At 31.4% G+C, this 12,155-nt stretch overlaps 1 protein-coding gene across 1 annotated transcript; it reads left to right on the forward strand.

Moving 5' to 3' along the window:
• The first annotated feature begins 1,822 nt into the window (after positions 1 to 1,822).
• On the forward strand, positions 1,823 to 6,786 carry LOC107845836 (gibberellin 2-beta-dioxygenase 1). The gene is made up of 3 exons (XM_016690325.2): positions 1,823 to 2,418; positions 3,703 to 4,057; positions 5,953 to 6,786. The coding sequence occupies exons 1-3, from the start codon at positions 2,006 to 2,008 to the stop codon at positions 6,196 to 6,198; spliced, it is 1,014 nt and encodes a 337-aa protein (XP_016545811.1). The 5' UTR covers positions 1,823 to 2,005; the 3' UTR covers positions 6,199 to 6,786.
• The last annotated feature ends 5,369 nt before the right edge of the window (positions 6,787 to 12,155 follow it).

Below are 12,155 nucleotides of genomic sequence, written 5' to 3' on the forward strand. Positions count from 1 at the left end.
TAGGGATAATATAATAAAAAATATTATTAATTTTAATACATAAATGAATTATAATAATTAATTAGGGATAATATAGTAAATAACGGAGCAATTAGGAATAATATAGTAAATGGTAGGGGGTAATATAGTAATTTAATTTTTTGAATAAAATATTATTAATATTTTAGTGCATAAATGACTTATAACAATTAATTAGGGATGATATAGTAAAATCACGGTTAAAGCAGATGAAACAAACATTATAAATATCTATTTTTTAATTAACTATTATTAATTTTCTATAAATGACTTATAATAATTAATTATGATAATATAATAAAAAAATATTATTTATTCTAATATATAAATGAATTGTAATAATTAATTAGGAATAATATAATAAATCACGGAACAATTAGGGTGTAATATAGTAAATAATAGGGGTAAAAAAGTAAATCTACGAAGAGGTGGTCGAAACCACCTCTTCTATATAATAGAAAAGAAAAGAAAAATAAATTATAATAGTTAATTAGGGATAATATAATAAAAAATATTATTAATTTTAATATATAAATGACTTGTAATAATTAATTAGGGATAATATAGTAAATCACGGAACAATTAGGGCGTAATATACGATTAAAGTAGCTGAAACAAATGTTATAAATATCTATTTTTTAATTAAATATTATTAATTCTAATATATAATGAATTATAATAATTAATTAGAGGTAATATAATAATAAGATATTATTAGTTATAATATATAAATGACTTGTAATAATTAATTAGGAATAATATAATAAACTACGGAGCAATTAAGATGTAATATAGTAAATGATTTGGGGTAATATAGTAAATGAAGAGGTATGATAACTCAATAAATAAATAAAAATTGTATTCTAAAATTTATAAACTAAAAATTTTGAGTCGGTCATTATTCAAAACTTTATATACCCATATATTACTTAAAGTTCTTGGAGTAACCGGTAAAGTTGCTGCCATGTGATCAGGAGGTCACGGGTTCAAGCCTTGGAAACAGCCTTTGGCAGAAATGCATAAGGTTGCGTATGATATACCCTTGTGGTGGGACTCTTTTTCGAACACCGTGCATAACGGTAACTTTAGTGCACCGGACTATTTTTTTTTTTTTTTTTTACTTAATTACTCCTTAATTTGAAATGTTTAAACTAAAAATTTTGAATTAGTCTTTATTTTCACGTACGTCCTTTAACACTTGGCATGCGATATTTTTATGTGAGTCTCATTTAAGGAAAAATGCACTATTTTCATCCTGAACTATAAATAAATTGTTGAGACACACTCCAACTTAAAGGGGGTCGCTCCTATTACTCTCCTTGGACGAATTAAAATCATATTTTTGACAACCTTAGTGTCTAGGTGGCGCATTCGCGGCACACTGCGTGAATCACCACACTAAAGATCCACGTAGATTCTAAGATTGCCAAAAATATAATTTTAATTAGTTCAGGGGTAATTGGACCCCCTTTAAGTTCGGGTGTGGCTTAACAATTTCGTTATAGTTCAGGAGTGGAAACAGTATATTTACTCCTCATTTTATGTAATAAAGGTGCCATATCAGTATAAAATGATGACAAAAGTATATTAAAGTTGAATTCAAAAAAATAATAAAACTCCTGTGAAATGTGTCGTAATAATTTTGATCATAGTTCGAGGGAGGTACAGTATCGAATGCCTATCTCAATTAAAAATTTTGAGTTCGTCTTTGTTCCCACGTACGCCCTTACCACTTGGCGGGCAATGATTGAACTTCAAAAAATCCTCTATAAATAGCAAAGCACTTCTTGCAAGCCAAGTGTACACTTCTTCATATATATATCTTAGTTACCTCACCCCACCACCCCACACACCCCTCCAACACCACTTCTTCATATATTTCTTAGTTACCTCACCCCTCACCCCCTCACCCCACCACCCCCACCAACACCAACTTCTTCATATATTTCTTAGTTACCTCAGCCCCCAACCCCCCAACACTTCCACCATGGTAGTCTTGTCTATGCCAGCAACAAATGACCAATTCTCCATAATCAAGAATTCATGTAAATCCCCTCCATCATATTTCCCTAGTAATATTCCATTAATTGACCTATCAAAACCAGACATAAAGAACCAACTAGTTAAAGCTTGTGAAGAATTTGGTTTCTTCAAAGTCATTAACCATGGTGTCCCTATTGAATTTATTAACAAACTTGAATTACAAGCCATTAAATTCTTCTCATCACCATTGTCACAAAAGGAAAAAACTGGTCCTCCTGACCCTTTTGGTTATGGTAACAAGACAATTGGACCTAATGGTGATGTTGGTTGGGTTGAATACATTCTTTTGTCAACAAATTCTGAATTCAATTACCAAAAATTTGCATCTATTTTGGGTGTTAATCCACAAGATATAAGGTAAGATATGTAAATTTGATTACTTCTCTCTTTACTTTTCTTCATTTTTACGTAGAGACAGAGTCAGAATTTAAATTTGAGAAAATGCTTTGTTTCCACCTTAAACTATACATGAAATTGCTGAGACATACTCGAGCTTTAGGAGAGGGTCTTATTACCTCCAAACTAATTAAAATCGTATTTTTGACAACTTTAGTGCCTACGTGGCACGTCAGTGTAATGCTTTGTTTCCACCCTAAAATTATACACGAAATTGCTGAGACACACTCGAACTTTAGGAGGGTCGACTAATTAAAATTGTATTTTTGGCAACCTTAATGCCTCCGTGGCACATACGTGTGCCTATTTGAATCTTCAGTGTTTTAATTCACTGATGTGCTACGTAGACACTAAAGTTGTCAAAAATATAATTTTAATTAATTCAAGGGTAATAAAACCTCCTAAAATTCAGATGTATCTCAGCAATTTTGTGTATAGTTTAAGATGAAAACAAAACATTTACTATTTAAATTTTATGCATGACACATAGTGTCAAGTGTTAGAAACTATGTTTTTAGCTTTTAGGTATAACATACTCTTTAACAATTTTTTTTTTCAAGGTTCGAATTTGAAACTTTTAATTAACGGTGTGAATTCTTGAAATGTTATTTGTACGTACAAATATAGAGTTTGAGCTATAGTTACTAGGTTTTTGTGAACTCGTATCTATTATTATGGCTCCGCCCATGCATGTAGGGCCCTTTTAAGTGGTAAAATAATCCTTCATTGAGTTTTTTTTTCATTCTAACGTTCAAATTCAAAATTTCTAGTTAAACGTAGAAAAATTCCAATCATTTCATCGAAACGACGAAAGTACAACTAGCGAAGGGTGTTCAGTTGAACACCTTCGCCAGAAAATTATTTACAATATATAAAGAGAAAAAAGTCCGAAATGTACCTAAACTTTGACGAAAATTGTTGTAACACGCGTCAACTTTGCAGGGGTTCTATGATCTCCTGGATTATTTTTTATCGTATTTCTGTGGCATGTATTTATCAGACTGAAAGTTGTTCAGCTAAGTAAATATATGCCACAGAAATACGATAAAAAATAATCTAATGGGGTCATAGGACCCCTGCACAGTTGAGGCGTGTTCCAGCAAACTTCGCCAAAGATCAGGTATATCTCGGACATTTTTCCCATAGATAAATAAGTCAACTATTACTTTTTCATATATATATATATATACGAATTCTTGAACGCCCCCCTCAATGAAATTTTTAACTTCTGCTATCTTATTGTAGATGTGCTGTGAATGATTATGTATCATCAATGAAGAAAATGGCTTGTGAGATACTTGAAATGTTAGCAGAAGGATTGAAAATTCATCCAAAGAATGTATTTAGTAAACTAATAATGGATGAAAAAAGTGATTCACTATTTAGGATAAATCACTACCCACCATATTGTAGTGATGAAATTCAAGAATTCAATGGAAGAAATTTGATTGGATTTGGTGAACATACTGATCCACAAATCATTTCTTTATTGAGATCCAATAACACTTGTGGACTTCAAATTTCACTTGTTGATGGACATTGGATTTCTGTTCCACCTGATCAAAATTCTTTCTTTATCAATGTTGGTGATTCATTACAGGTATAGCCCTCTTTTTCCCTGCTACATATGGTATCTGGTACTCGCTTTTATGGTCTGAACTAATTCAAATATGGATATTTTAAGAGTAAAGCATCTAGTATGCCCCTGAACTATGACCAATTTTGCTACGACACACTCCAACTTCACGTTACCCCCAGAGGTAGACCCATGGAGCACCCACTAAATTCGACGTAGTAGGTATAATTATATAAGAAACACAGAATAAATGATATAATTTATTAAAAAGCACCCAAAGAACAAACATATGGTTGGGTGCAGTGGCCTGAGGATGTGACTCCCATGTCCAGTTTTTCAGATTCGAATCCCTACCGCTACATACTATTTTTATTAAATTTTTTTGAGCACCCACAACCTTGAATTCCTGGATCCGCCACTTTTACCCCCATGAACTCAAATTTAGCCTATTTTTTCACCCTTTTGTGCTGACGTGACACATTTTGTCAAGTTTTTGGACTGACATGACACTTTTGATGTGAGCCCATTTTATGTAAAAAAAATTGTCATGTCAATATAAAAGAGTGATAACAATACGCTAAAATTGAGTTCAGGGGTAATAGGATCGCTGTGAAGTTGGAGTGTGTTGTAGTAACTCTGACCATAGTTCGCGGGGGTATTGACAATGTGTAAGTTGAACTTCACCTTACGGAATGATCCTCTAGACACTCTCAAAATTTATGCGTGTGTCAGCATCACAGAGAATAAGAGTTGAGGTGTTTAAATGTGCATTCTTAAAGTTGAAGTGTCTCAGTGACCACTGTGAGCTGAGGTCAAATTAAAGTGTCTATCTGTATATGTTACGTTATTTTTACTCGATATGTGATACCTACTTTAAAATTCTGATTAATTTAGATTCGTACGACATAAAGTTCATTTAAAGGGATTTCTTTTTCTTTTGTTTATGGATTCGAATCCAAAATGTCTAATTAAAAAAGAAAAAATCATAATGTTATTGTACTATAATTTTTTGGTGGGGTCTTCTATTTTCTTGTTTTTTTTTTCTTTTTATTTTTCATTCATTGCATAGTAGTTGGGAGGTGAAGATATATATTAGAATGATAGACATGATTTATCCTACGTTTGATTGTGTCTTTTTCACTAGATTTTTTTTGTACTTCAAATTAATGCTCCTCAAATCAAATAAATCTCATTTGGGCATGGATATCATTTACATAGATTCTCATTAAAACAAAAACAAATACTAATAACACTTATTATGGACGTCACTTGATAATTAGTAAATCGAATATCGTATCAAATATCAAAACTTTACACTATTTAGAGTAAAATATCTAGTATCCATCTGAAGTATGACCAACTTTACTACGACACATTCCAACTTCACGGGGGTTTTATTACCCCCTGAACTAAATTTTAGTTTATTTTTGTCAATCTTTTTAGCTGACGTGACACCTTTGACGTGGATCTCATTTCATGTAATAAAGGTGCCACATCAGCACAGGTAGACGACAAAAATACGCTAAAATTGAGTTCAAGAGGGTAATAGTACCCCTGTGAAGTTGGAGTGTGGCGTAGCAACATTAGACATCGTTCGGGAGTTACAGGATGCTTATCGTCGTAGCAACTAGCATAGTTCGGGAGCTACAAGATGCTTATCATCGTAGCAACTAACATAGTTCGAGAGTTACTGGATGCTTATCGTCGTAGCAACTTTTGACATAGTTCAGGAGTTACTGGATGCTTATCGTCGTAGCAACTCTTGACATAGTTTGAGAGCTACTGGTTGCTTATCGTCTTAGCTACTTTTGACAATAGTTCGAGAGTTACTGAATGCTTATCTCTGACACTTTCACTAATTTTGATGATGGTGTTAATTTTTTTTTTTTTTTTTTTTTTTTTTTTTTTTTTTTGTGTAGGTGATGACAAATGGGAGGTTTAAGAGTGTAAAGCATAGGGTATTGGCCAATAATGTAAAATCAAGATTATCAATGATTTATTTTGGAGGACCACCATTGAGTGAAAAGATAGGACCTTTGCCATCACTATTAATGAAAGGGGATCAAGACAGCTTGTACAAAGAATTTACATGGTTTGAGTATAAAAAATCAGCATATAAATCTAGATTGGCTGATAATAGGTTGGTCCAATTTGAGAAAGTATAGTGTATAGCCAACATCATAATGATTTTTTGATATTTTATTTTTGTGAAAGTCCCACACTTTGTTTGTTGTTAGCAAGTATGGGTTGTCAAATGTAGTTCATTGGATCATTTGAATAGATAGAAGAGTAATGGATTCTTTTCCACCTGAACTGTAAACGAAATTGTTGAGACAAATTTCAACTTAAAGGGGGTCTTATTACCCATCTGGATTTGATTAAAATAGTATTTTTAGCAATCTTAAGTGCCTACGTGGATCTTCAGTATGTTGACTCACGCAGTCACACAGGCCTTAAGGTTGCCATAAATACGATTTAATTAGTCCATGAGGGTAATAGGGCCCCCTTTAAGTTGGAGTGTGTCTCAAAAATTTCGTTTATAGTTCAGGGCAGAAATAGTGCATTTTCTCTAGATAGAAAAATCTATATCTTTTTAGTCATAGATTCGAGTAGTGAAAATAGTCGTTAAATATTTGTACTAGAATAGATTGTCTACATCACGTTCTTTAGAGTGGCTTTTTTTAGACCCTGATAACACAAGATGCTTTGTAATTACTTGTCTTGTTAATAATACAAGTTCAAAGTCATCATAATGATTTTTTGATTTTTTTTTTTTTTTTGTGAAAGTCCCACACTTCGTTGTTAGCAGAAAAAATAGAGTCCACATCAAAAATGTTACGTTAGCTAAAAACGTGTCACGTCAATAAAAAATTAACAAAAATACGCTAAAATTTCGTTCAAGAAGGTAATAGGACCTTCGTAAAGTTGAAATAAATCGTAGCAAATTTGATCATAGTTTAGGGGTACTAGTTGCTTTACTCTATAATATATAACTATAATTCCTATATAATATACGTATAATTTTATATAACATACTATCACGTATATTAATTGATGAATAATTTATGTATATCAACTCGAAAAGTAATCAGAAAATCTACTGACTATTTATATAAAGATTTCTAAATATTTTATTATTTCTTTTTTTTTTTTAAAAAAAAAAACCTATTTTGCATATTAAAATTCATCATATAAATCTAGAAATATCAAATATCATTATGATTTTTTGTGAAGTCCCACACTTTATTGTTAGCAAGTATGGGTTGTCAAGATGCTTAAATATGGGCTTGGAACATACTAGTTCATTGGATTTGATAAAAAAAATGTTTTTTTTTTATATCCTTCTTAATAAATATACACCTTAATTTACTATATTTATACAAATTCACATCCTTACAAAGTAAATACAAAAATTTCAACTAATTATATATCTTCTTTGATTATCGGGAGCTAATTATGTATCTCGATAGATCAAAAAAAAAAGTATCAAAAGCTAATTATGTATCTTTACAGAGGAAAAAATATAATAGACCCAAAATAAAAAAATGTATCGAGAACTAATTATGTATCTTTACAAAGAAAAATGTATCTTCATTGGATGTATGAGGAGTTAATTATGTATCTCGACAGACCAGTGGTGGAGCCAGGATTTTCACTAAGGGGGTTAATAAGTGAATATAAAAACTAATCTAAGGAGGTTCAACTTCTAATATATATACATAAAAGATAATTTTAATCATGTATATATAGCATAATTTTCCGCCGAAGGGGTTGTAGCTCCGCCACCGCGACAGACCCAAAATCGAATTTTTCAGTTATTATGCAAGATGTCGAAATTTTTCTATAATTAAGCTCCAAACTGTCGGAATTTATGTTGTCAAAGGGCCAATTATGTTCTTGAAATCTTAGTTTTCCAAAGTAAATTATTACTTGTCTTGTTGATAATACAAGTTCAAAATCATTATCCTCATTAGTAAATGTCATTTATTTTTGAAAGTGCAAATTATGTTCTTGAAATCTCAATTTTCCATAAAATGTACAAATTCACTATTTAAGTTAATCTAATAAATTACATGATGTATATATCTATCTTTACATACACTAAATTATTAGATCAAGCTGGATATTATAAAAGATTATCAAATATAACATAAAATTTCTCCACCTCGAACTATCATTATACCTCGAGAAGTAGAAAGAATTACGATTCCCATTCCACTTAAAATTTGAGAAATTTGTTGATAATTAAAATAGATTAGTAAATCAGATGATAAATTTCTTTTGAATATAAAATATTTCTATACGTTCTTTTCCTATTCCTTCTATGTCCCAAGATTAAAACCACAAAATATTTATTATATTTTTTTTCAATATTTTCTCACGTTTTAAATAAAACCCTCTCATAAAAATTGAAAAGGATAATGGAGCCCATAGCCCCAATTAAATAGTACTCATTTAATTGCTCAAATTAAAAAAACAGGAAAAAAGGATAGAAACGTCACTTCAAATTAAACTATTTCCACGAAAATGACCATGAAATTTAAATTTTACGTTCTAGCCATTTCAATTAAACTATTTTCACGAAAATGACCATGAAATTTAAATTCTACTTTTAGCCATTTCAAATTGTTTGCTTCTTCTATACCGTTTCTATACATACATATCTTATACATATAAATATTTCATACGAAAATAATATAGTTTTGATACACAATTTATACAATAATTATACATTATTTTACACATTTTATACAATAATTATATAATTTTTATACACTTTCTATATATTTTATATATCTATGTTATTCATATACATATTTGATACATATATCTTATATAGATACATATTCTATATAATAATTATATCATTTTTATATAATTATATTTAATTATTATTTTTAAATAATAAAAAAAAATATTTTTTCATTTAAAAAATTTATAGCAAAAAAAAAAACTGAAATATTTTTAAAAGAGCCGAATGACCCAAGTTGAAAACTGTATCAGTATTGTATATGGACTGTATCAGTATTGTATATGGACTGTATCAGTATTGTATATGAATTGTATCTGAACTACGTGAACCAAAATAACCCAAATTATGAAATAGTTATAAAGTGAAAATAGTATAAACGACTGACCATTTTTTTTGAAAAAATATCAAACTTGGACTATTTATTTTTAAAAAGGCTATAAAATGTCCTTTTCTTAAATAAAAAAGGATAATGGAGCCCATAGGCCCAATAAATATGTAATTGGGCGTGGAAAAGACAATGAATATTCTTTGGTATTAAAGTTAGGTGAAGAAACAAAAAGGGATAATACCTACGAAAATATCTGAACTTTGATCGAATTTTCAGTTGAACATACTGAACTTTGCGGGGGTCCTATTACCCCCTAGAATTTTTTTTTTCGTATTTTAATGCCATATATCTGCTCACTTGGACATGTGTAAATATGAGGTGGCGTGTGTATTGCACGCGCCAATACACGTGTAAAACGAGTTTCGTCGAATCTGGGTATAGAGTTTTCGGGGGGGATTAAATTAAATCCACTTTAAAAAGTCTAGGGGTAATAGGACCCCCCGCAAAGTTCAGTATGCTCAACTAAAAATCCGGTCAAAGTTCAAGTATTTTTGTGAGTATTATCGAAACAAAAACAATTTTTCTTTTTAAAAAAAGACTCTTAAATAACACTCACTCAATAGCACAAATTAAAAATAATCTATCAATAGATAATATACATGTAATACATATATAATAAGTGTTTAATCATATATAATCACTGTATAATTTATTTATATCAATTAGAAAAAGTAAATATAGTGATTAATTAATATTCAGGGTGGATTTAGAAAAAGGATGGTTTCAATCGGAGTAACCACTAGCGATACAACAAAAATTGAAGGTTATAATTTGAACTGAATTACGTCTAAACAGTCGATATGTTATATTTGCTCATGTTTCAGGTAAATGTTATAATTTGAGCGAACATTTTATTATCTTAAAAAAGAGATAGATTGGGTTGTTATATGTAAAATGAGAGGTCGTTTCACGTCTTGTACCCTAATAAGACAAATATGTTCTCATAAAAGATTTGTCATGTGTGGATCTATTATATTCGATAAGTCAATAATAAAGATACTACTATATGAGTAGAAAATGGGAAGGTAAAAATATAAAGAATGAACGTCAAGAGCAATCCAAGAAAGAAAGACACACAAAATCTAGCTAGTAGGAGCTAGGCAAGAACCTATATATATATATAGATGTTGGATAATTTTCACTTAAATTTAGCAAATTGTTGGGATAGTAGGAGACAAGGTTTGATACTTGACCTACCAATTATTAGCTAAGTTGTTAAGATTTTTCAAAAATATCGCAGGGTGCGTGTCGGATCCTTCAAAAGTGGTGCATTTTCAAAGAATCCGGCATGGCGCGGCAATATTTTTGAAAAGTCTGAACAACTTAGATTGTTAGTACATATAGAAGGCAAAAAGGCAACCTTCAACTTCTTTAACCAACCAATAAGTACATATGCTTCGACTTTTTCGGAAGCAAGAAGTATGCCCGCGTATTTCAATGAGAATGTTTAAAAAAGTTTAAATCGGCTCCACATAAGATAGACAAAGTATAGCACGCAGAGTGAAAGATTCACTAGGCGTAAAATTTCATTGTATTCGAGGTGTCAACATCGAAGATATATATATTATGAGAAGAAAATGAAAATAACTATGCATCTTGGCCCAAACAACATCCTTGGCATAGAAAGAACAAAGCAACAAGAACACCAAGACGACGCTTTTATTTCTATGACTACGTCATAGTAAGTAAATCGGGAGGTCGTTCTGCTCTTTGTTTTCAAAGAAAAGGCAATATGTTCTCGTAAATCGAGATAGGGGAGGAGCCACCTTTCATCCAGGGGGTTTATCTGAACCTTTTTTGACGAAAAATTATACTATTTTTACATGGTTAAAAAATATTTTTTTATGTATAGATAGTAGATGTTGAACCCCTTTCGATTTGTTCGTATATTTACTTCTGAACCCCTCAATGAAAATCTTGGCTACGCCATTAAATCGAGAGGTTGTTTTGCTCAATTGAACTTAGAGTCTTAGACAATTTCATGAGGTAAAGCCCTAAATCAAGAAATACCAAATTAGATGATTGATAATAAGAATGAAAGGTAACCAAAGAACAAGCCAATAAAGAAAGTGACACACAATATCTAGCTAGTACAAGGCAACAACCTAAATTTAGGTGATGTCTACCTTAATCATAGCATATGTTGAGATAGTAGGTAGAAATTTTTGATGTTTGACCAACCAATAAGTACATAAACAAGGCCAAATAAAAAAGAGGCAACCTTTCACTTCTTTAAGCCAAAATTGCTTCAATATTCTTAGTTGTCACTTTGGCTAATCGAACGCAAAAGTTAGCTCATGAGGGAAATATCGTCCAAGTAGACCATCATAATTTTATTTCCCAAAAAATTGTATGATTTTAACCTATTCTAACACCCCCTTCACGCTTGGACCAACTTGTAGCCAGGGGCAGAGCCAGCCCTTTGGCAGGGGGTTCATCCGAACCTCATTTGACGAAAAAATATATCATTTATACATGATTAAAATATATTTTTATGTATCTATAGTAGATGTTGAATCCCCCTTCGGGTAGGTTTTCTTCAAATATTGAACCCCTGAGTTGAAATCCTGGCTCCGCGTCTGCTTGTAACATGGAGAATATGACATGTAGCCCAAATAGAAAAGGACCTGATTTTAAAACTATGTAAAAGTATGCTACCTGATCCTAACTTAATCTCAAAAGCTAGCTCATGAAAGGAGAATTTTCAAGTCCGTATAAGCCGTTCAAAAATCTATACTCCAATTAACATGGGGACTTTATCCCACTCTGACACCTCTCTTCACGCTCAGACCTTGATAAAGAAATGGATCTTGGGCCTAACTCAACCTCAAAAGCTGTCTCATAAGGGGAGGATTGTCCAAGACCATATAAGGAGACCAAGGACCCTTTAACCCACCGATGTGGGACTCCAACACCCCCCGCATGCCCAGGGCTGGACATCTGGAGTGTGGACAATATAAGACGGGGGGGGGGGGGGGGGG

Source organism: Capsicum annuum, chromosome 10 (assembly GCF_002878395.1).
Source record: "Capsicum annuum cultivar UCD-10X-F1 chromosome 10, UCD10Xv1.1, whole genome shotgun sequence".
Lineage (NCBI taxonomy): Eukaryota > Viridiplantae > Streptophyta > Magnoliopsida > Solanales > Solanaceae > Capsicum > Capsicum annuum.

Bases quoted from the DNA above. Each gene is read 5' to 3' on its own strand.
- LOC107845836 (XM_016690325.2), top strand. From the start codon at position 2,006: ATGGTAGTCTTGTCTATGCCAGCAACAAATGACCAATTCTCCATAATC. The intron at 2,419-3,702 runs GTAAGATATGTA...ATCTTATTGTAG, and splicing joins GTTAATCCACAAGATATAAG to ATGTGCTGTGAATGATTATG. The intron at 4,058-5,952 runs GTATAGCCCTCT...TTTTTTGTGTAG, and splicing joins ATGTTGGTGATTCATTACAG to GTGATGACAAATGGGAGGTT.